The sequence below is a fragment of the Colletes gigas genome, unplaced genomic scaffold (genome assembly GCF_013123115.1).
Source record: "Colletes gigas isolate AHSC1104 unplaced genomic scaffold, ASM1312311v1 Colletes_gigas_Sc00031, whole genome shotgun sequence".
NCBI lineage: Eukaryota > Metazoa > Arthropoda > Insecta > Hymenoptera > Colletidae > Colletes > Colletes gigas.
The window spans coordinates 811,649-837,043 of NW_025106660.1; the positions used below are offsets into that span (position 1 = coordinate 811,649).

The 25,395-nt window shown below is 39.9% G+C and overlaps 3 protein-coding genes across 3 annotated transcripts; all 3 read left to right on the top strand.

The window, feature by feature from the left end:
* Positions 1–701: 701 nt before the first annotated feature.
* On the top strand, positions 702–12,780 carry LOC122402019. The gene is made up of 5 exons (XM_043404511.1): positions 702–846; positions 3,678–3,718; positions 8,134–8,232; positions 12,042–12,116; positions 12,248–12,780. The coding sequence occupies exons 1-5, from the start codon at positions 702–704 to the stop codon at positions 12,449–12,451; spliced, it is 564 nt and encodes a 187-aa protein (XP_043260446.1). The 3' UTR covers positions 12,452–12,780.
* Positions 12,781–16,081: 3,301 nt separating this feature from the next.
* On the top strand, positions 16,082–19,402 carry LOC122402000 (glycylpeptide N-tetradecanoyltransferase 1). The gene is made up of 8 exons (XM_043404489.1): positions 16,082–16,158; positions 16,736–16,971; positions 17,053–17,263; positions 17,336–17,452; positions 17,516–17,686; positions 17,766–17,946; positions 18,028–18,291; positions 18,356–19,402. Exons 1-8 carry the CDS (start codon positions 16,082–16,084, stop codon positions 18,512–18,514), a joined length of 1,416 nt encoding a protein of 471 aa, XP_043260424.1. The 3' UTR covers positions 18,515–19,402.
* Positions 19,403–21,602: 2,200 nt separating this feature from the next.
* Positions 21,603–24,977, top strand: LOC122402040 (hyaluronidase-like). Its single transcript, XM_043404551.1, has 5 exons — positions 21,603–22,888; positions 23,112–23,326; positions 23,400–23,826; positions 24,174–24,378; positions 24,475–24,977. The coding sequence occupies exons 1-5, from the start codon at positions 22,824–22,826 to the stop codon at positions 24,706–24,708; spliced, it is 1,146 nt and encodes a 381-aa protein (XP_043260486.1). The 5' UTR covers positions 21,603–22,823; the 3' UTR covers positions 24,709–24,977.
* The last annotated feature ends 418 nt before the right edge of the window (positions 24,978–25,395 follow it).

Sequence of the window (25,395 nt, forward strand, 5' to 3'; positions counted from 1 at the left end):
GTAGCTTACCAGAGGCCAATCCTTGCGGTCGTCGTGTTCTATGAGGATTTAAACTAGACGCAACCGTCCCTCTGTAATTCCTGATCCGGATTTGAATTTGCCCGTAGTCGTCTACCATGCGGGTCTTCCCTGCCGAAAGACGTTTCCCCCGCCTCATCCATCCAGCCGTCGTAAGCCATTTTCATTCCCCATAAGACGATAAATCCTCCGATCAACTGGTGTAAATTGGAATTCCAGGTATCTCGGGGCTGGAACGCGGCGACTCCGTGGACCATTTTTCCCATTGTTGTCCCCCGGTCGATTCCACGGATCGCGACATCGTTCGAACGGAGCGCCCGTGATCGTTGATTCTTTATTGGGCCATTTTTTAATCCGGCCCTCCGTATCGCCCGGAACGATCGCGCCGGCGATAAGTCATCCATCGAACCGTGATAAGAATAATTTACCGGGACGCGCGATAATCCTGTGACGCACGATGTTCATTTTTTTCCCCCGTGGCACGCGCGCGCGCGCGCGCTCGCGATATCGACGAATTACGATCCCGCTGAAAATCGACAACTCGAATCGACGCCGCGGCGCTCGCGTTATCGCACGGCGTCGTTCGCGGCGGTCGAATTCTCAGCTGGCCGCGAAATAGACGCACGACGGGTAAATTACGTAACGCACAGCACCCCGTTTCTGTCGTTCCAGAGATGTGAGGAATGATCACGTGGGTGATGGTCGGGCTGCTCCTGGCTGCGGAAACTTGCGGCAGAAACGTCCTCTCCGGTAACGGAAACGGGAAGGAGGAGACGAAGCAGAAGGACGGCCTGAAAGGAGTCACCACGGACGAGGAGGACATCTACCGTAGGTATCGTTGGCGAAGAAAGAGAGAAGGGCGGGAGGGGTCGAGGAAGGGCGGAAGGAGGCAAACAGATCTATGATTTACTCCGAGTAACTCGAGTAGCTTATCCCGACCCCCCCTCGAATCCTGCAATTGAGCTCCACTAATCCTCCATCCCTGCCTTCCACAACTTACAGATCTCGCCTCTCTCCTTTCTCCATTACCGTGCTCCCCACAAATCATTCTATGATCTACACACCTGACCTGTAACATATTGTTCGGAAATATCGCGGAACATGCCCGCTGCCAGGCTTTATAAAACGTCGGCTCCGATAAGTAGTTAAAGTCTCGTTTAAACCGAGCATCGACGTTTCGTCGAGCCACCCACGTAACCATGAGATGCGCGAGAATGTGCTCCGGCTACTGTAAAATAGTTCCCCGAGTCAACTCGCGCTCTCCACTCCCACGAAATAGAACGACTCGTTTTAATGACGCTTCGTTATTATTTGGATTAGCCAAAATGTAATTGCTTTTTCTCTGTGCAAATGAACAGCGGAAACTTTAATCAAGAATGCATTGACCAATTTGGTAAAGATCAACATTAAGTAAAATAATCCAGTTGAAATATCGAACTTACTAAGGTATTCAAGTTGTTTAAAATTGTTTTTAACACTCGATTTTAATATGTTATTTTCAGTAATCTCTCGTGTTGTTAAACGTCGATCAGAACCGATCGACGTTTCTATTTTATCATCATTAACTTCAATCAATCTTCCTGAGTGTTTTTAACGCTCAATTTCAATATGTTAAGACTCTTAGCAATCCCTCGTGCTGTTAAACGTCGATTGGAACCGATCGATGTTTCCATTTTGTCGTCATTAACTTCGATCAATCTCCCTGAATGTTCTGCGTCTTCAAACCAAAATTGTACAAATCGATTCCGACATTGTCGTAGTTTTAAAGCATTTTCATTATGCATACGGATCACGTAACTTATTCAAAGATTGGCAAGGTACACAACCTGCACGTAAGTTGGTTTCACCCTATTTCTTATTCCCCGGATTTTCAATAAACAGACATCCCCGAACGTTCGAGTAACTCTGTAAATACTGTTATAAATGCGCCCGCGCGTTGAAAGTAGAAAATAAAAAGGTCCGAATCTTCAAAGACAGAAGTTCTCGTTTCAATGGCTCTCTGCGAAATACGTTATTTAGAAGAAAAGATCCGGCGAAAAAAAGGAGCAACCGTAGCTTCCTGCCTCCGGTAGTTTCCGTATAATGAGGTTATTTGATCGTCGAGGAAAGATGTCAAGAATGCACGGAAGCTATTTCGATGAAATATATACGGTTTCAAAAACGTAACGCGCCTTTGAAGTTCGATCGAAGATAAACTAAAGTACATTTCGTGCGCGGAGTAGCGTGGTCCTTACTTTTCAACTTTCAATTACATTTTGACGTACCCTCCAGATTTTGATAGTTTTAACGAAGTCTCGATCAAAAAGTTGTTATTTTTTATTTTATTTTGGCCTCTAGAATCTTTCATTAAAATTTTTCCCAGGAGTGGTCGAACACCCTGTATATTAATAGTAGCTGTATATTACTTTCAACGATGAGGCCATAGGAACAAGAAGCGGCTCTTAGAGACAGTGAATGTGTACAAAAATGGAGATCAGAAGTTGGGGCATGACGAAAGTCAAATTATTGAAACAAAGCTTCTTAATAATAGACAAGTATTGTGTATTAAAATTGAATCTATGTAAAATTGGATCTGATAGCAAGTGATCGTGATCAATACTCAAAAACTATTAGCATTGCATGAAACTTGGCGTACAAGAAGAACAGAAGACTATAACTGCGTACTCGAAAAATGGTTTTTGAGATCTCCTCTTCTACTAAGTTAACAATCAAGCGGCTTTTATTGATTCTCGTGATAAAAGAAAAGAACCTTCTCCTAGCACGATGCAAAGAAACATAATTTTTTGACACACGATCGTACGTGTCTCCTTGTCCTTTCAATCGAAAATAATCGAATGACAAAACGTAGCACGCCTACATTCGGTTTTAGTTTCCATACATAATGGAAAGCCACGAATTATGACTCACTCCCTATGTTATATGCGATGTTTAATAATAAATTGAATGGTAGTATTTGAGATCACACGTAATGTTATTGTTTTATTATAATTTCACCAAAAAACATCGGTTAATAAATTTAGAATAAGACGATACAAGTGTATTCGACTCTAATGTGAAATCGTTATAATTTCAAAACTTCAAATCAAATGCAATACGTGTTCTAGTTGTCCAATTACGCTAAAATTTAGCATAAATGATTTCTTCGTCAAGTGTCACGATCTATGGGTTTGCGTAAAAAAAAAAAGTAAAAACATCATTTTGACCCCTGTAGTTGAGGACCACCCTAGTACAGAGACCTAATGGAGCTCAGATAAATCGTCTATTTGGTTGCTCGGCAGCGGAAAAGGAAACGTTTATATCGAACGAACTGTCAGTTAGCTCGGGGGAGGGCAAAGCTACCAGGAACTACTTCAATTCGAGCGTCGAAAGTATTAATTACGACGCCGGACCGGGACACAATGCGCCTGGTGCAGCCCCGGTTAACGATGCGTTCCGAGGAAGAACGCTTTGTCGCGCGACTCGACGACGTTGTGAGTTCCATTCGACGGGACAATCCATTTTCCTCCGGACGTAAAGTGTACCGCGCGCAGAATTATATCGAACGAACGCCTAAGCGTGTTTAATTGTTACCACTCTCCGCCCTTTGTCTCGTACTTGAGCCTGGCTGGGCGTCTCTGCAACGCTATTACTCACTCCAACGCCCCTCTGTTGTGTTCCAGGTCTAACGTGCTACACTTGCGTCAACGTCAGCGATAACCAGGTATCGAGGAGTCCATTAAACGCTCTCTTAAGAGTCTGTAATGCCTGTATCGTGCCGGGTCCAGCCGCAATTTCGTTTAGCCCCGAGGATCGTTTCGCCATCGATCTTCGCTTATTTTCACAAACTTCGCTTCCGCGTTTGGCCCGGATCCCCAGCTCGCCCCCCGTCCTCTCACCTTTCCTTCCACCCCTAACTTTTTGCCCACTCCGGTAGTCGCACCGGGAATTGCCAATATCTAGCGATGGGGACGAAGCCTGTTTTGATACCTTGGTCATCCGTGTCTTCGAATTTTATTTATTTATTTACTAGTGTTCAGGCGTGCATCCGGGCCCCCCGACCTTGTCCCCGCGGTTTATGGCTACGGCTAGCGTGCCTTCGGTCATCGGCAACGGCAACGGTCGGACCGACGTTCGAGTCCCCGACCGATCCATTGTCACCAAAATCAGTCAAAATCAAAAACCCTAAGAGGGTAACATTTGCCGAACACGTGAGCAGCCATCAGCCACTTTACTGCCCCTTTTTTTTCTGCACTCATTGTCTTCAATCCCAGGGACCTCAGGAACTTTCCCTGTACGGAAAGTTCCTACGCCGTACACCTCCCCTCACAATCAGAAATAGTTACACCCACTACCATCGCCAACCACCTATCAGACAAAATTCGTACACTCCCATCCACAACATTTTCCACCAATAGAAACAGATCCGAGCTTATGTAAACCATGAACATCGCCAAAAAATGTCACTTCTTCTGTGCAAAGTCAACCGAAACATACGAAATAAAAGAACACACAAAAACCGTCCTCAGTGCATTATCGATACGTAACCTGCTCCAATGGCATTAATTTGTTAGACGAGCAAGCCGGGTTCGCGACTTCAGAAACTTACAACTTCTCCCAAGAAAGTCCGCGAGCATATCCGGTACAACTAGTGTTGGCTCCCACAAAGTTTGCGAAACCGAATATTTAGCAAATAGAAAGAAAATAACACTTATTTGCCAACACGATAACTCATTAACAATTTGAATATACAGGGTGTTCGATCACCCCTGGGAGAAATTTTAATGGGAGGTTCTAGAGACGAAAATAAGACGAAAACCAAGAATATCAATTTGATTGAGGCTTCGTTAAAAAGTTATTAACAAATTAAATTAAAAAATTTCGAATCATTGTGGAAAAATTATTTTTAGTTGCGGGGGTCAATTACAATCATTTTTGGTCAATAGACACACCCCCGAAATCCTACCCATTTTCTAGATAAAAATTCGAAAAGGTGTGAAATTTTTCAAGAAAATTAAAAATTTCCAATCGTTCTAAAAAAATTACTTTTGGTTACAGGGGTCAATTGCAATAATTTTTTGTGAACAGACATACCCTCGAATTCCTAGGTACTTTCGAGAAAAAAATTCTTTACCGAAAATCTAATGTGGGACCAGAAATGTTGCCCTGAAATTTCATGCGTATGTTTAAAATATCATAACTCCTGAACGGATTGGACGATTTTAATGTTTCAAAATGCAAACGACGCGTATTTTAGTGAAGAGTATATAGAAATTTCGAAAATATTCGAAAAGTTGGTCCTTAACCCCATAAAGTTAGAAAACCCCCATAAAAATGGTCCAATTTTCAAATGTCCAGAACTCCTACAATAGTGAATATATTTCAGTGAAACTTTTTACAAAAAAGTATTAATCAAAATTTCCGTAGCGTGTCAAACAACTTTATTAAAAATGAAAAACGAATTGTTAAAAAAAATCGATAGAGCTTATTCTTATCGACGAAAATAAAAAATTTCTAATCGTTCTGGAAAAATTATTTTCAGTTACAGGGATCAATTATAATCATTTTTTATGAATAGACATACCCCCGAAATCCTGCTCATTTTTGAGAAAAAAATTCTGTATAGGCGGAACTTTAAACATTAATAACTTTTTAACGAAGCCTCCATCAACAAATTGGTATTCTTGATTTTCGTCTTATTTTAGTCTGTAGAATCTCCCATTACAATTTTTCCCAGGGGTGACAACATTGTCACAAAGCTGATATGAGTCATACTATCTAAATTGATATCGGTTTTAGTTTTTGTTTATTTAACACATTGACAACTAATCGATGGAATTTTCACGCAGGATTGTCCGTTTACAAACACACAATATGCATATTTATACTAACTGTATGCAACCAAAATTCGTAAACAACATTTAACGGACACTAGATAGGAATTAATTTTCAAAGTATATTTAAATTTTCTCGAATGTTGATCAAATTTACTTTACTTGCGTTTAAGAAAAACAATTATTTCATTGGGGAAAAATAATTTTTGGTATCATTTATAAACTTGTGTACAAAATTATCTTATTTATCAACATTGTGTAATTGTATTCAATGAAATATTACTGAGCTAAATCATGTTATTACGTGGAATTCACGAAAAGTGTGCAACTGACAAAGTGTTTGGAAAATACCAAAATTTTCGGGAAAATCTCGGTATTTGTGAAACAAAAACGTCTGTAGTTGCTTTCGTCCATCCAGGGGTATTCTTGAATTGAAGCAATGTCTACATGCACTTATGCTGAAACGGCGGACATGCATTTAATGTATGGCTCAGCGGATGGCAATGAAAGCAAAGCACGTCGTCTGTCTCAGGAACACTTTTCGCGTTGTAGGAATCCAAGCCACCCTGTCCCTTGACTCGAATCTGTCGACTTTTATTCGCAGATACATTTAAAATCTATCTCGTACGTCACAAAAGTTAATAATGTTGGAAATCTACTTTCATACAAATTATGAAAATATGTCTTCTGTTTGTTTTCGGTTTTCATTGTTCGTTTGGTTTCTTTGTAGAGAAAGTTGCGAAGGAACTGAAGTTTTTGAACCGTTACTAGAAACAAGGCTATGAATCTATAACTAAAACTATAATTTACTCGGTATAGAGTCGGGATCCTGTTTTGTTTAATTATCACTTGTTTCGAACAATCTCGAACTTTTTGCTTCCAAAGAACCAGCATGCTGTTGCAGAGGAATACAAATGGTTCCAGAGCAATGGCGGAAGGCCATATACGATCATGCTTGAAATTATTTATTATTGCAGTTATAATTTAATAAACTGAAGTTTCGAAATACACAATACTTTTCATAAATAATAGGAACCGTTTTATTGCAATTGCTTTTTGTTCTATTGTAAAATAATGCTATGATCAAATTATGAAACTTTGAAGTTCAGAAAATTCTGAAAAATTGAGTGAAAGTGAAGTAGTTAACCTTAACCCAAAATCATTTGCAAACTATTATATTTAAAACTTCTTATATCTCGTTTCGTCCTTCAAAAGTCGTCAGTGCCAAAAGTTACTGTGAGATGGCAAAGAAATCAAATTAAAAAAGGATTTATTGAAAGCCTTACGAAGACTTAGAAGGTCTGATCCAATACGATCCTTATCTCCTTTCATGACTAATCTTCCTTTTTCCTCCAATTTGATTTAATTGTAAAGAACGTAGGATTTCACATTTCATCAATAAAATATAATGTTTTCACTGGTGAAAAAGCAATAATGAATTTAAAAAAAATACAATTAAGATATAAATTTTTAAAACCTTCTCCATAGTTTTGCACGAATACATCGATTGTTAAAAAATTCGTAAGTTAACCAGCAATGAAGATCGCTTTGATGCCTTTTTAGTGCCGTAATACAATACTCGTAACAGTAATAATGTATACGACATCGGATTAGTCCCATCGCTATCCAATATCTGCTCATCTAGCAATTCTTCCAACCAACAGTGGCGGAATCTCGACTATCTGTTCTATCGTTATCCCGGCAGCTGTCTTACTTTTTCCTTCGCTCGGTATCCCCCTCTTCCCTCAAGTTTCGATACTTCGTACAACGTCGGGAAGTTTGCAGCGACGCTATAGTTGTCACGAGCGTTCGGCTGGAAGAAACGAGTTTCCAGTTGCGCTTTTCCCGTAGGATTTTAGGAACTCTGATGGTTCGTTCCCTTGATCTAGTCCCAACGAAATAGAGACTTTCAGTTTTTCTTTCCCCTAACGAACTCCGATCGTCAAGTTCCTTTTTCCCCCGCTAATATCCCACGGGGAATACCACGAGGTTCTCGATGGCGAAGTACACGATCAGAAAAAATAAACGAGATCGGAGAAAGTAGTTTCACAAATAACGATTTTTCCAAAGTAAAAAGTGAAATTTTTTTTAAACGTTGATCGACTTTCGACAGATAAATATAAAATGTTTTTGTGAAACGAACTTTGGCACGATATCTGAAACCAATAGTTTGGCGCGGCATCGTTCCTATCGCTACTTCTGGTCACTCTATCGCGTGAACTGTAAATTTGGTCGCAGAAATCGACTGTCCACTAAAATCCCAACTAACTGGCGCCTATTTATTTGCTCTGGTCTTTGTCCACAGATGTGCAACGAATGGGCGATAGACACACCGTGTCCGGCCGGTGGCCGAGACTTCTGCAGATCGCTGCACATTTTGGACAGCAAAGGAAACAGCGTCTTGGCAAGCAAATTTTTTTTCTCTACACTTGACCCTCCACGATCGAGAACTGCCCGATAAGCTTCCTCGTTCCTTAGAAATATTTTGAACCGTTGCCCGGGATTTCGTATTAGCGCCTCACTGCGACGAGTTGGAACGCAAACTCTGCTCTGTTCGTTAAAAAAAAATAGCAATTATTGACACAAATCAATCTTGAAATATGAAATATCAGGTCCACTTGCATAGGAACTGATTGGATAATTAGAAATTTCCGATTAACTACATTTAATGTTGCAACTTCGTACGAAAAAGTTGAATTTTACAAGTATATAGTTTGACACACCGCACTTTGTTAATACAAACAAGTGCTCCAAATATACAAATTCATAACTGGCCAACTATTACCCAAACAACAATCGGGTCACAGTTATACGAATTCGTACTGTTATAATGTTTACAGACATTAGTTTATACAGTTTGTTAAGAATATGTCGGGGAAGGAACATTTGAACGCGATAGAAAATGGTGTGTCTATATCTCTGACAATAAATCTTGTGATAAATCTTTAAACAGAAAAAGCGTGGCGCTCGGTCTTGATGAAAAATGTGATACTCCTTAGCGGCGAGCTAGGGAAAACGAGCAAAAGGGGAACTACTTTTTCACGGAATATAATGTTGACAAGTCAGCCGTAGACGCAATAAAAACCAACCAAGATAAATAATAAAAATACCATGCTAATATGCTTGCAGTTGCATCCATAATACTAGGAAGAAAACGATGTCTACTACAGAAAATGATCCATTTTTTTTTTTTAATTTTGTAGCATTATTTAGTGGCCTTAGCCTTGGCATTTTTAAACATAATTTCTTTTTACTTTATACAAGAAACATTGCCATATATTTCTTCGAAGTGTATAAAATACCATTAGGCTTGTACAGTATTATTTCATACTATTGAATTCGAAGTTTTAAACTTGGGAATTTTGGAGTTAATAATTTTTAACTAATATATATATACAAATAATAATTTGTAAATGTCCCTTTTTCGTTTAACTCTTTTCTATCTAAGTGATTTATTAGATTGTATGTTAAGAAAAGTCCGTAATCCAAATAGTTCTGCAATTGTGCAAAGTTTCAAAAAACTAGGCGAGCATCGCTTAACGATTTTTCCTCGTGTACCAACTTCTCGATGCATTCGAACCCTTCGGATATTCCTCGAGTTTTTCAATCTCACGTTCACAGGAATCTGGCTAGTTCCGAGTTAAAGAACTTGTAGAGGGAAGTAGAAACGAACAGAATTTGCGTTCCAGCCCGATAGGATGCTCGCGTTCCTTCGTGCACGACTCGATTTAATCATGTCAGGTCGTACCGATAAAATCAACACGGTTTCCGCGCGTACGTGAAATCATTGCATGCATGATGAACGGACGACCGATGAAAATCAATCACTGATTCCGTCGCGTCACGCTAATAGCCGCTGCGTGTTAAATACATTTATCGATTTCCCTGTTTGTTAATGGACAAAGTTGCGGAAGCGAATTTACGCGCCAGAAGGGTGACGCTGCAGGATCCCTTAAGAGCCCCCACCGACTAAGCACTATCCAGAACTCTTTCAATTATGAACATCATGATCAATTAGATCACCACCTCGTGCCACGGGCTTTTCAATCGCGAACAGTTTCCGCTCGTTGTTCGGTTAATTAATGCCTGGGTACCGTACGCCGTTCGTGGGAAGATCGACAGGTGACACGGAAGAAGGAAGCTTACGCCATCATTTTTCTAACGGAAATTGTAAACAGAAGCTCGTCAGCCCTAATCGGGGGACTAGATCGTCATAGTAAGAATTTCGAAATTGGCGTTCTATCTAGGACGATTTCATATCTTCGTTTTTACATTGTTATGAAAGATATTAAAATTAAAAGTGTGAAAGAATCTATACCCACTGATTGAAACAATAATACTAGGAATTACGGAAGATTTAAGAAAGATATTACAGTTGAAACTGTGCAAAATTATTGTACATTACTGTAAGCTACACAGTGTTACAGTGTTTGTAAACTCGAGTCTCATCAAGTTTGCTATCGGTAACTTTATCGTCGTGGCACTTAAGTATAGCAAAAGATACATTCAAGTTAATATAAACTTGAAATAGAATTCTACGGTTTGAATGAAAAGAAATAGGTTATTACATTACCTTGTATGGTTGGTAAACGTACAAAATGATGCCCCATAGCAATATTATATTCTCCCAAACGCACCATAACAGATTGTAATGTTCTTCGGGTCATTTCCGGTGTAACTGCAGCAGAACTCCTATTTATTCCTTGTTTCGTATAATGTAATGGACGCAATGAACAACTCCAATGGCCATCTCGGACTCCAGAATCGACACCACTAAATTTCTTTTTATGGATGAGATAGAGGATATTTTCCCTGCGCCAAAAAGGATCCATGGAACATTACAATCTGTTATTGTACGTTTATACCGATATTGAGAAAATATTACTAAAATAAATGAAGTAATTTAATAACTTATTCGCTTCTGAACCCTGTTTTAAGCCCATGACATGCAATTTCAAATAATATATTATATTATTTCATAAAATCACTTTCAATCAATTTAGTTTTTAGTTCTTTCCAGATACATATTCTACATAAAACGAAAAAGTAAAACAGATGGATCTGACTATAACATACTTTAGACTTCCTAGTTTCTTTGATTGTTGAAATTTTTAAAAATTTTAAATACATCATAAACAATTTAACATTAACGAACTTTTAGACGAACTTGTAAAATCAGCTGTGATTTTACAAAGAAATTGGTCCATTCTATGCTAAATAGATTAAAGAAATAGTGAAACGAAGAGGACATGTTACAAAATATTAAATTAGAATTTAATACGGTATTATATAAAATGTGCCAATACTTTTGTCCAGGTATCAGACGATAATACAACAGATTTTCATTAATTATATGTTCTCTATTTTATTAATTTTGTTCTACCTTTGTGTATAGGTAGGTTGTAAAAAAGTAGTGAAACAAACAATTTTTTCAATAGTTTTCAACGTTTTTATACCAAATCGCGTACTGTGCTAATAATTATGTCCACCACTGTATGTATCTAGAGAAACTTGTTCACCGACATTTTGATTACTTTCAAATAACGTCACAGGCAATAAAATATTGAACTGTTATTTCAAATAATTGTCGTTTAGTTTTGTATTCGGTATAATTCGTCAGGATTTTGCTGCGAAATAAAACAGATGACCTTCGAAACTGCAAAAGTTTCGACCACGAAAAGGAACTTCTTTCTCTATCGTATTTGCGCCTTAAAGTTATGCAAACTATGTCGTTCAAGTTCCTCCGTGCCTTCAAAATTAAAAAAGTTATTCGGTTGTTCCGGATCTGATGAAACGGCCGGTACAATTTTCAGACAGAACGTCGATCCCGCGTAAAATAAAATTAAAGCACGCCCGGGCGCAGTCGACGAAAAGTAATAATTTCGAAACATGTGGCAATTTCGTGCCACTTGAGAGCTCCCAGCCATTTCTATCGAAAATCCCGTCTCCGATGTTTCGGAGTCAGCGGCGATCATTACGACGAATACCCTACGTACAGGAGATCGAAGAGCCATGAATTAAACAGACGAACATCGGTGACTTTTAACGACAACGGGGATCAATAGACCACCCCGGTTACATCATACGACAAAACCATCCTTCCGCGAAAGATCGAGAACGAACGCACGAACGAGCACATACGGAGCGATGATCTGCGTCCCGAAAAACAAAGCAGCGCGAAACGATCGACGATAAAACGCGTTTCCGTTTCAGGTGAGCAAGAGCTGCGCGAGCAGCGAAGAATGCGGCCCGGCGTCGGTCGGTTGCATCCCGGTGGACACGCAGCAGGTGCGAAATAGCGAATTTTTCCTAGTACCTGGCTGTTCTTTCCAGTCCACGATTGAGCCAAAGCAAAAATACGGACGGGGAGAAAACGGTCACGCATGGCGGGTGAAATAAATTCGGTTATTTCGTTTCAGATCTGCATCAGCTGTTGCGATCTGAGCTACTGCAACATCGACTCGCCGACCAACGCCACCAACGCCATTTTCTCGCGCAAACGGCGCGCCAAGTCGAAGCCGAAGCGCAAACGACCCGGCAGAAACGGGGTCGAGGGCAGCCGATCCTACGGGACTGGCACTCTATGGCTCCTGGCCTCACTCTTCTATGCATATCACTGCTGAGGGAGCAGCAACGCGGAAGAACCGGTTAGAAAACACCAGCCGTAGAACCTCGTCGAACGATCCTCCGACAGTGTCTCGGGAGGCCCTTGGATTCGCCAGCCAAAAACTGTCGTCGAAACCTGAAAACGAAGCGACTGATCAACCTCTCGACTTACCCCTATTCCTAATGTTCTCCTTTAATCGCTGCGAGTGCACACCCATCGCATCTCATCGGTCACGATCCATGCCGGGGCACGCTCGTCACTCGAACATATCTTCTTTTCCGCAAGGCTCTAACTGTTGAGGTGTACTGGAACATATGACGTATTTCGAAACCTCGATTTATTCGATTATAACTGCCACGAGAAAGTCTGTCGTACCGTGAACAACTGTGTTTCATCGGAATACCGCGCTAGTTCTTCATTTTCCCGCATTCGATCAGAAAATGGACACCGTTTGTTTCCAGTAATGGTGCCGAGGCATCGTAACTTTCATTTTTTTCATCAAGCGACCAATGAAGACACGAACAAATGTAAGATATATTTTCTTAATCAGCGCAAAAAGAATTTTCCAATGATACATTGATACGTGCACTTTATTTCGATAGACGGTTTGCTGTTAAACTGGTGCATGTGAAATGTCGTTTTTACGAATAAAACTTTAACGTACGAGTACGTTCGATTTAACAAAATTGTCACTTCTAGAGTCTAAAAATTCTTGAAATGCTGTTGTTTACTTTCTTTGTCTTTTGAAAAGTGGTCTAAATATTTAAAGAAGTGAAAGTCTGTAGAGGTAATGTCTGGAGAATAGGGAGGATGTGCCAAAACTTCATACTTTAATGCTTCGAGCATTTGAATCGTTATTTTCGACAAATAACGATTGATTTCATTTTGCAAATCAAGTATGCATCATTGCTAATAATGGAGTTTTATTGTTTTTAGGTAATTATTTAGAAGTTTGCCCTCCTCACCGATTTTCGTGACCTTGAAATATGTTGTCAAGGATCTCATTCTGAACAACTTTTCCCTATACACATTACCGTCGCTTAGTTTCCGAGATATTCATAAAAAATTGTAGTTATACTTATGTCACCAGTACACTGTATTCCGTAAAAAATGGAGACTGAATGATGATTGAAAGAGTGATTGAAGTGGTTCGAGGTTACATTTTCTGACGGCGAGGGGATTTGGTAACAATAGTATGTATCGCAACATTTGAACATTAGTTGTTTACAATGAAATTCTAACAACTTATCGTAATCATTACACGAAATTAAAAATTCATATAATTTCAAACTTCTAAATAATTACCGAGCAGACTAAAATGAAACATCAGAAAAGCGACATTTCATATGCACCGACCAAACAGTAACGAGAACCAAACTGACTAAAATTCCGTAATATCTTTTGGGACACCCTAATATTTCTATTTGTCCTCGTTGATGGCGCAAGATAAATTGCGAATCGCAGACGGAGTCGTATCGTATTATTACACGGCGATGATGTATCTTAGCGGCGTAAGGTAGTCGAATTAGTCTCATCTTTCCCTTCGTTAACTGGGCGCCGAAGAATAATCACTCACCCGCCGCCAAAGGAACGAAAACGTCAGGAATCTCGCAGGTTATTCAGAGTACGAGAAAAAAAAAAAAAGAAAAACCCCCCGTCTACGACACCTGTAGTCGACGTTCGAGGGCCGTTCGGAGTCTCTCAGTGATGGAAAAAGGAATTGTTCTCTTCTCGTAGTAGCGTAGTTGCTATGCCTTGTTAAAACGAAAAGAAATCTAAGGTGTAAGTTCGTGTTTAAGGGTCGAACGGGCTCCCGTCGTCGCCGAGAGGACAAAACGAAAGATCAATTTCCGCGCGACTTAGTTTTATTGAGTCGTTCCGTTTCGATCGAATGCGCGGCTAACGTCGTTTCCGCGATGAAACAACGGGCGCAACGACGAAGAGAGGAGCGCCGATTCTCGGCTCCGGAAGCCCTGATTCAAGAATTTCATTCCGCCTGTTCGCGAAAAATGAAACGTTCGGTGTATCCCTGTTGGTTCGTTCAGAATTTCAGTACCTGCCGATCGTACATTATCCTCAAGGCACTTGTTAGAACCTGCGAATACCTCATATGATTCGCAACTATTTCATCTAGAACATAACGTAGGAAACCACTTTCTTCCATTCCCTTCCTGGTGTAACCATTGATCATTCACTGGAACCCGTAATTGTAAATGCTCGAACACTTTGAAGTGTCTTTTAAACACGAAAAAGTTCTTGAACAATCTTGCAACATCGATTAATACCGTTTTACTGTTGTAATCTTAATCTTAATTAATTTCCACCGTTAATCCGATTTCTTTTTCGTCTTCTATGCAAGTGGAAGTTCTTGAAAATTTCCAAATATTTTTTACTGCGCTGCTTAATACCATTTCTTGAACATGCCTCGTTCGGACGGACACCTAATTGTCGCAAGTTTCTTTAAAACCGCGAAACCGTTCTAAGTTCTTCTCGCAACTACCTCTTCTCGATACTCGATTTTCTGAATCTTCAAAGGAAAAACTGTATACCGGAAACAGCGCTCTGTTCTTTCCGAAATCAATTTTCCATTCGACTCATCGTTCGAGCAGAAGCGAGGACGTTCGATTTTCGTCGGTAAGGAATTTCTTGAAGGGAAAATTTGGCTCGTCGCGCGCTGGAAACTCACGGGCACTCTCGTATGCCGTGTTTAGCAAACAGATATGCAAATCGCGAATTACGCGAGCGTGACGCGCGCGCGAGTTTGAATTATCGATAAACTGGAATTACGCGTACCTAAAAGCTGTTTACATACCTACAGACTCGCCTACTACAGACTATTTATTGCTATTACGATCACTAACAATTATATACATAAATAAATAAATAAATGAATGAATGAATATATATATTATGATATAGAAATTATAAATTGTTTCGGCATGAAGATGTAAGAATACTGTTGGTAATGAAATAAAGAAAACTATACTTGTCAGACTGCCATTTCCTGAATATTTTTTCTTCTTTAAAATATGAAAAACCTAAACCTAATATTCGTTTCGAATCGATTAATACAGAATATGGAATTTCATCAAAATGGACGTAAATCTTTAAATACTTAAATTATATTACATAATATAATATACTTAAATTACATTAATTTCAAGTTGTTAGAATAGAAATACTGCATAACTAACATTCGATAATTTTGATTAACTATAGACGCCATATTCCCGCTCTTTTTTTCGAATACCACGTGTGTGACCTCTTTTTCAAATAGAATCAATCATACACGACCTGTAATGCATAATCCTACATCAATTTACTTTCTGACAATATTAATGAACGAATTTTAAAACGAAAAAATAGAGAAACTTAGCGCGCGTTCTAATTGCCTCCGACTGCGATGGATATTTTTCAAAAACTTCGACTGATTCGTATTACACGTATGCCAAAGAAGATGCTTAAAGTAATTAATTCGAATTATCGTCATAACGTTATAATAATTTCGATTCGTTGATACAAAGATGATTTTTCAAAAAGATTATCTGTAAAACAACTATCACGTGACGTCCCGTTTTTCTGTTCGAAATCTGCCAGGCGGAGCCACCGTGTCCCGCGCACGCGCATTGTCAAAATCTATATTAAAATGGAGGAAAAGAGTCAAGTCGTGGAACGAGAGGCTAAGAAGGATGAAATTCATGAAAAAGATGGAAAATCCAAAAGGTATGTGAACGATAGTGTATTCCACGAGAAACATTTACTGTTCGATTTTCGAATGGCACAACTGGAAAATTATTTCCTTTGATACACTATGCGTGGAAGCGATGGATGGCCGGTAGTCCCGTAGACACAATTTATACTTGTTTCTCTGCGATTGTCTTGTAATTGTCAATGATCTTGTTTTTGTATAAACTAAAAATAATATAAAATGTTCTGTATCTTTATGTCTTAATATCTGGAATTATATCGAAAATGTAAGATTAGGGTTACGCGTCACAGTAACCTACTATGCAGCACCTTAAAATTGTAGCACATTGCTTTATAAATGTTCCGATAAATTGCAAGTATACAATTATGTAGTTAATATTAACCAATTCTGTTTCATTTAATCCTTGTAAAATAAATGTTCGTTTTATAAAAATCTAAATAACTGACCTCTTATCCTTTCCTTGACCCTTCCTGCCTTTTGTTTTAAGCTTTTGCATTTTGCTATTAAGATGTTTATCTGTGAGCGTGTGTGTTCCAAACCATATTCATTAACAATACATAAGGTGGTAAAACTTGAATGTGTATAATTTAGTTCAAAAACGAGACATCGCAAAAAGAAGAACGAAATGGCGCATGCCACTAGTGAAAATCATAACCATACCGGTCATAGAGACGAACATGACATGCATAACAAATGTAATATCTGGATGAAAGACATACAAATGGCTATGGAAGTGTTTAATATACAACAAAAAGCTGCCAAGACTCAAGAAGAAGCTATGCAAAAATCATATGAATTTTGGAGTACTCAGCCTGTCCCAAAAATGGGTAAACAATTCATCATAATCTGCTGAAGCATTAATGTAATTTTATGAAGAAAAACTTACATTACCTATCTATTGTATATAGATGAAAAAATTGTGAAAAATGAACCTATCGAACCTGATAAAACAGCCATAAGGCCAGAACCATATTCATTGCCAGCAGACTTTCAATGGGATACATTGAATCTTGATGATCCTTTAGTTTTATCCGAATTGTATACTTTGTTGGCCGAAAATTATGTGGAAGACGATGATGCTATGTTTAGATTTGACTATCCACCAAATTTTCTGAAGTGGTAGATAAAATACCAGTTTATAAAATTTATAAATTATTTTAAGTTGGTAAGTTTTTAGATAGTTCCTTTTAGGGCACTGCAACCTCCTGGTTGGTGTACGGAGTGGCACTGTGGAGTACGAGTCACAAAAAGCGGACGTCTAGTCGGTTTCATTTCCGCTATCCCAGCTACACTTCGTGTATACGATCAGTAGGTTTTAGATATTTTTCAGTAATATGACCTTCGGCATTTAATATACAAACGAAATTTTAGTTCTCAGAAAATGGTGGAAATAAATTTCTTATGTGTGCATAAGAAGTTAAGATCGAAAAGAGTTGCACCGGTGTTAATACGTGAAATAACTAGGAGAGTTAATCTACAAGGTATCTTTCAGGCTGCGTATACTGCTGGTGTGGTATTGCCGAAACCAATAGCAACTTGCAGGTGTGCAACTGAACGTGGTAGCAGGTGGTTAATAAGTGTCGATATTTCTAGTTATTTTATCATTAAATCGTTTCTGTAGGTACTGGCATCGTTCCCTTAATCCAAAGAAACTAATTGAAATAAAGTTCTCTCACTTATCTCGCAATATGACTATGCAGAGAACTTTAAAATTATACAAGCTACCAGAAAATACAAAAGTACCAGGATTTAGGAAACTGGTTTCAACTGACATACCACAAGCTCACAAAATATTAACCGAAGTAATAATTGTTGTAGAATTAAGATACGGAATTAAAAAAACGTAAAGTTGCAATATATTGTCGAGTTAATTTATGTTTCAGTATTTGGAAAAATTCGACTTGGCTCCGACTTTTACGATCGACGAATTCCAACACTGGTTCCTTCCACAAAATGGAATAATCAACAGTTTCGTAGTGGAAAATGATGGTAAAATCACTGACATGGTTAGTTATTATACATTACCAAGTTCTATAATGCATCATGTGACGCACAAGACGCTCAAGGCCGCGTATAGTTTTTACAACGTGTCCACCGTGACTCCTTGGCTCGAACTTATGACTGATGCATTAATATCAGCGCGTAATGTAAGTTTCACTGTTTACATTTGTAATAATACGAAGCAGACATTTACGTTTGTAACTTTTTCAGCTCGGTTTCGACGTGTTCAACGCGTTAGACCTTATGGACAACAAGGAGTTTCTAGAGCCTTTGAAATTCGGTATAGGTGACGGAAATCTTCAATATTACTTGTACAATTGGCGTTGCCCTAGCATGACATCCGGAAAAATTGGTTTGGTGCTCCAGTAGAACTCTAGATCAACGAATCGTTGTCTAGAAAATAAAATTTTCGCACGTGCAAGCTTACCAAAAGGATAAACGATATAAAAAAGGGGAATGGACGTTACGAAACTAATAGAAAAGAAAATAAAGCGACGTTGAAACGAGAACAAGCACGACCTCGACTCCTACCGATGGGCGTTTAAGGCGCATTCGATATGTAAAAGGAATCGATAATTCCTTGTCAAATTAAACAGGATGCCCTATTGAATCTCTCGGTTTCGCGGACGTCATCCTCGTCTCCGCCTTCACTCATGATCATGACATTAGGTCAAGGTCGAGATCGTAATACGCTTGTGCAGCGCGTGTGTATATACGTATGTGCGTGACTCGAGCAATGTAGATAAATATCGTACATTAGTAATTTGCAGAAGCCACGCGGTAGGGGAATTTTTCCTGCGGGTACATCAATCGCGAAGGCATTCACAGTTTTCAATAAAAACTCCCGGACGTTACGTTATGTAACCCGAGATCGGGTTCTTTCAGCATCTTCTTGATTAAATAGGTCGCAAAAAAATATGCCGAAGTGAGAGTGGAAGAGTTTAAATAAAACGAGGTCGAAAATAAATTTGTTTCCTGTGTTTGTTTAACCCTTTTATTTTGACCCTTCAACCTCGCCCATAAATTTCACTTTCTCTTTACGCATAGCGATCGATCGCAAAGATTTATGTCATGTAAAGAGAAAATCACTAGATTCCGTTATTTCTTTTTGATACGTGTCCACATCTCGTACGACGATGTTCGACGTGAACGCTGACTCATTATATCGAACGATGGAGTGACTTTAACCTTCCAAAACTTATAAATCACTACAAAATACTTTTCTGCCAGTGAATCAAATGTAATTAATAAACTAGGTTATTTATTCAATAAAAAAACATTTACGAAATATCTTTCATTACGTTTCTAGATCTAATTCCGATACTTGTTAATATTTGCATCGCACCGAAGGAAATGTAACTATTTAAATGTGTATAGTTTATACTAAGGAAATTCTATAGGTACTATTTGTATCATTTCCTTCATAAGTCGACAAGTTATTAAATTTAATAAAACATTTAATACTTCTTTGTACAAGAATGTATGTATGCTTTTGAAATGTAAAATACTCAAATCAACTTCTTTTGGAAAATTTTAACCAGTGGGGAAATAAAGATTTTTAAAGTCAACTAATGTAATGTAATTTTCAATTATAATGTAAAATATACAATTTTGTATATACTGCACGTCAAACAGAATTTAAAGTGTTATATGAGTTTATTAAAAAAAAGACAGATCCTAAACTCTCAAGATTTGAGATGTTCTAATTTAAATTGTATGTTCTTTCTATATTTTGAGGTATTCTTGTCACTAGATGGCGTTACCTGATGTGTATAGTGATACTACACACATGTTTATCCATATACACACACGCACAAAATACTCCAAAGAATAAAAAATATACAGTACATCAGACTGTATTAAAATATGGAAAACGTACAGAATGAGCACATTATACTACTTTAAGATATGTGGAATACATAGCATATATTAGATTGTCTCAAAGTGTACGTAATTTCAATGTATTCTGCATATTATAAAGATAAAATAAAAAAATACTGAAGCACTATTAATTTTATTAAATATTTTATGAGAAGATCTAGTACAATGACCTTTTGCTGACCTCGTGAGATACCATTTCGTTAGTTCTTTTATCACTCTTCAGGAATGGTCATGGTGCTCCAAAAAGGCACTTCTGAAGGCTACAGTTGCCAAACCTGTTTAAATGCCCCAAAACTTACAAAGTATACCGATATTATTGTACAAATATGAATTAAAGTTTCAAACAAATTTAAACATTTGTCAACATAACAGGGCAGCAAGATGGTTGCAGTTTACTTATACAAAATCATATTATTATTCGCATATAACATAATAAAATTATCATTCTTACTCAATTATGATATAGTTTAGTGACATGTACTGAAATTAATTCTGAAAACGTAATGAAATATATTTATCGAATAATAACTAAATCCTTGAATCAATAACTTATTTTAAGAACAAATAATAGCATCGTCAATCTGTCACATATAGGTTACACGTATCAAAATTAATTCTGCGCATCTATGTCGCGCAGACGTTAAGCGTCTTGGCGCGAGGACCAAGCGCGTGCCGAAAAGGGGAAGGGGTAACGGGATCTAGTGACTTTCCCCTTAGACGGCAAAAATCCACTGTCCCGAACGTACCCTTTCTGTACAGAATAAAGTATAAATTTATTTATTGCACTTAATATGTTTACAGTTTTCACAGAAGTGTCTACGATTTGATACTGCTTGTCTTAGCGCCGCTTTCCTTTCCGGTACTTTCAAACGATGTTATTGCGTAACAAGGGTCCCGCTTCCGGCGCCGATTAGATAGCGGTGAGACCAAACGGACACAGAAAGAAACCAGTTTCTAAGGAGTGTCATTAAGGGAAACGCCGCTGTTCCGACTTCAGTATCACGATTAATTTATGGTTGCGTGAACATCGACATCGTTAGAATATGCTACTCCTAAAATTTGTGATACAAAAAAAATTTTCAGAGTAGGATACGTTTGATTTTGTTCATCAAAGATCTTTACCAGTATCTGTTTCTTCGTTACATCGATATATGCCCTTAATGCGAGCCAAGGTCCTCGTACGACCGTTGCAGATCAATATGTAACACACAATATACGCACGAGCGTCATGCAAGGTCTCTTCAAGATAAAAGGCGCGAAACGACGGCCCTGTAGCGATTATAGCAGCTGACATTTACAGACTCGTTTAGATAGTGGCTGAATCTTGAACATCCGTGTGTGATAAATGATTTAAATTATTGAACATCGATGAATTTTTCAACAGGTATCGAGTAACGCTGTCTACCCGAATCATTTTCTTAGAAACGTTTAACGTTAAAGGTCTACGTACGATTACAAAAAGAAGATAGGTTTATATGGAGCATCAACAGTTTAATTCCATCAAAGGTGACAAAAAGCCCTTGAAAGTTTATCTATGCATATGATTAACAGGGAAAAATATATTGTTACCTTGGTCGTTATCGCCTTGTTATCTTAACGCGTAAAAAAGACGATCACGACCAAAAACAATTTTAACACCCTTGTAAAAGTGTTTCGCCTAATCAATTCGGCCGTTAAGATTAAAAGGATACATTCATTATCTTCGGGCTCGATAAATTGCCGCGTCGTTTCGCGGGAAACATTGATCATTCACGAACGTAACCGCCAAACAATTATAAACGAAACTAGCAACCAATTGTAATATAACCTTCCTAGCAATTTACGCGCGATCTTACCTCGCAAAATAGGAACACGTCCTTCGTAAAACATGTTCGTTTTCCTTGCCTGATAATTTTTCCCTACATAGAAATAGATTGCAAAACGAGTCGAACTTTGCTGTATAAGGACAATTAAAATAAGCATAAGCTACCCGCATACACGTGCAAACCACGGGAACCTTATTTACGAGCATCAATTAACAGAACGAGTATCACGCTATAATGTCCAATTACGATTATAGAATGTATCAATTGCACCGAGACCCGACGAAGCGCAATAAAAATGTCAATTTGCAGTCGCGGTTTGTTTAACGCGAAAATAATTGAACAAAGTGCGTAACCGACCGAAAACACCACGGAAACCACATTTCATCCAAGGAAAGAAGCCTGGGTCGATTCTGAAAAGACGATCGCGTCTCTATTGTCGGATCATATCCCGATCCAGATGCAACGTTGTCATTCATCCTTGATGAGGGTCTTCGATTCACGGCGAACGCAGGCCGGCTGCATTGATCTCGCAGTGTGTTCCATGGGGAGCTCGATGCACTCTTATTGTCGGCGAGATTGATCTCTAACGCGTGATGCCCTTTCACGCGAAGCCCAGGCGAAAAAAAAAAAAGAAGAATAAAGGAATAGAAAAAACGGAAACGAGAAATCACCAAACAATACCCGGAGCCAGATAACAGCACGAAGCGCTGACGAGGACGTAGGTGGGGAACACGAGACATACGATGTGGAATAAATAGTGGCCTGAAATCGAGCGGAATTCAGTCGCACCGCTGTTGTATCATCGTCGTTGGCGTTTATTCGCTACAAACTTAGCAGAGATCGTCGTGAAGTCAGCCGATCCTACGCGCCATCAGGATAGATCAATAAGTACCGGCGTTGCGACCTGTTCGCTCTGCATCGTCGCCAGACATCCACGGTAGCTTCCATCACGAGCTGCCTACGATTCATGATCCTGTCGACCTAATTCGAGGATGATCCCGTTGCTGTTGCTGACCCTGCTGGCTCCTGTACTCCTGGCCGATGGATTCATATTTGGGTACTTAACACGCGTATCATTCCTCCGTGAAACTCGAAATAGCCATAGAAGCATCGTACTATTTCGCTAGGAAAAGACCGTCGCGAACGTTGGCAAGTGCATCCTGGGGCTACTGAAATACCCATAAGGCGTTCAAGTTCAGGACTGAAAATATCTTATCTAATTCGTGTCATTGGCCGCGCTCGACTCTCGGCCCGCTAATGCCTCGTGATTCTCTTTTCAGCTTCGGACCGGTCACCCCCAAAGACGAAGGCAGACACGGTTTCGACGTCTATTGGAACGTGCCCACCTTCATGTGCCATAAGTACGGTCTGCGGTTCGAGGAAGTGTCCAAGAAGTATGGGATCCTGCAGAACGCCATGGACGAGTTCCGCGGTGATCAGATAGCGATACTTTACGATCCTGGAATGTTCCCGGCATTGTTGAAAGACTCGAATGGTAAATCGACGAACGTTCTTTTTTTATCCCTGTGGCTTTGTCGATGGAAAAGGAATAACGAAACATTATTCAGGAGCGGTCGTGGTGAGAAATGGCGGCGTTCCGCAAGAAGGTAATCTCACCAAGCATCTGGAAGTATTTCGGGAGCACCTGATCAATCAGATACCGGACGAATCGTTCCACGGCGTCGGGGTGATCGACTTCGAAAGCTGGAGGCCAATCTTTCGACAAAATTGGGCCTCCCTGCAGCCGTACAAGGATTTCTCCATAAAAATAGTTCGAAGCAAGCATCCGTTTTGGGACAGTCGGCTCGTCGAACAAGAAGCGAAACGAAGCTTCGAGAAGTACGGGAAGCTTTTCATGGAAGAGACGCTGAAGACTGCCAAGGAAACTAGACCGTTTGCCAGTTGGGGCTACTACGCCTATCCCTATTGCTACAATCTGACGCCGAACCAACCCAGTCCGCAATGCGATAAAACGACAATGCTGGAGAACGATAAGTACGCGATTCAGTAAGACTTTCGTGGTGCGTTTTAAACAACTTGTTCGAGGCGTCTCGTCGCGCCGGAGCATGCCTAATCGATTATCACAGTCGCTCGGTGTCAGTTTCGTTCCTTTGGTTAGCACCTTCTGCCAGGTGAGCGCGTGCTCCAGTTGCCGTGAAAAGACCCTCGAGGAGAGATTACGAGACTCTCGTCGAGATTAACGTACCTGGGGCAGGAATGTGTCAATGCCAAGGACTTGGTCGTGTTTAAAATCTAACTCGTTCTCGGATACATTTGTCTTATCTAATCAGCGCCGATAAGGAAACAGCGTGCAACCAACATCGTCTGTTCCTTTTTTTCAGAATGTCATGGCTGTTCGAGCTGGAGGACGTTCTCCTGCCGTCGGTGTACTTGAGGTCGAGCCTAACCAGTATCGAAAAAGTGGGCCTTGTCGCCGGCAGGGTGAAGGAGGCCCTGAGGATAGCACGGCAGACGACGCCCAGGAAAAAAGTTCTGCCCTATTACTGGTACAAGTACCAGGATCAAAGGGACGCGTATTTGAATAAGGCGAGTCCTCTCGTTTTTAAAACATTTTAGGGAATCGAAAGATGCGTCACCTGATAACGTACCTGGTCGGTCTTGAAAACGGATTTATCTTTGCAGGTTGATCTCGAGGCCACTCTTCGGAAGATCTCGGATCTTGGTGCCGACGGTCTCATCGTTTGGGGTAGCTCTAACGATATCAACACCAAGAAAAAGTGCCAGCAGTTCAGCGAGTACCTGAACAACGATCTCGGCCCCATCATAGATCGCGTCAAGCAAACCGCTCTGAGCTCGAGTCGGTACGACAGCGATCCTACGGATGATCGAGTCGACGTCACCGTCGATCAGGTCTGATCGCCGGTGCTGCAATTTTGCTAGAAAAATGCAAATCGTCGAGGGAGAATCTGAACGGTCCCTAGTTTTTAATTCTTACGTGTACGATTACCATACATGACGCGCGTGGAAAAGCTGTTCGACCTTCGACGGAGAAAGACGTTGGACGGGAGGTGTGTATCGCTGAAACCAAAGACGACTAGACGAGATGTTACTTGGAGACGTCGCGCGACACGGCGTCGAGTAACGATCGAAATAAATTTCCTACGAAATTATCGCTTCTTTCATTCCTCCTCTGGATCGTGGGTCACGAAACGTCGTAATATTCGACCACCTCGTTCGATTTACCAGATCCGTTCACCGTGGGTAACGATTCACGACGGTACGATAACAGGACTAGGACTTTCCTGTTCCGAAAATTCTTATCGCGAGTCACCGGCGAAACGGGCATCGGAGCTCGCGACGAGCGCACTTTAGCACTAGCGTACGACAAGTTTTACTGGTTCGAGGTGTAAGGCCTCGGGCGATTTTGCTTTTTACAGTACACGCGACGTCGTTGTAGAGGTAGTCAAAGATCTCTCTTGCTTACCGTTGATCCCTGCCCTCTCCATCTTGCTCGAAGAGTGATCCTTTCTCTTTCTGTTTCCCCGAGGATACCTGGAGAAACTTGGAGAACGAGAAAGACAGAGAACGGAACGGGAACGGCGC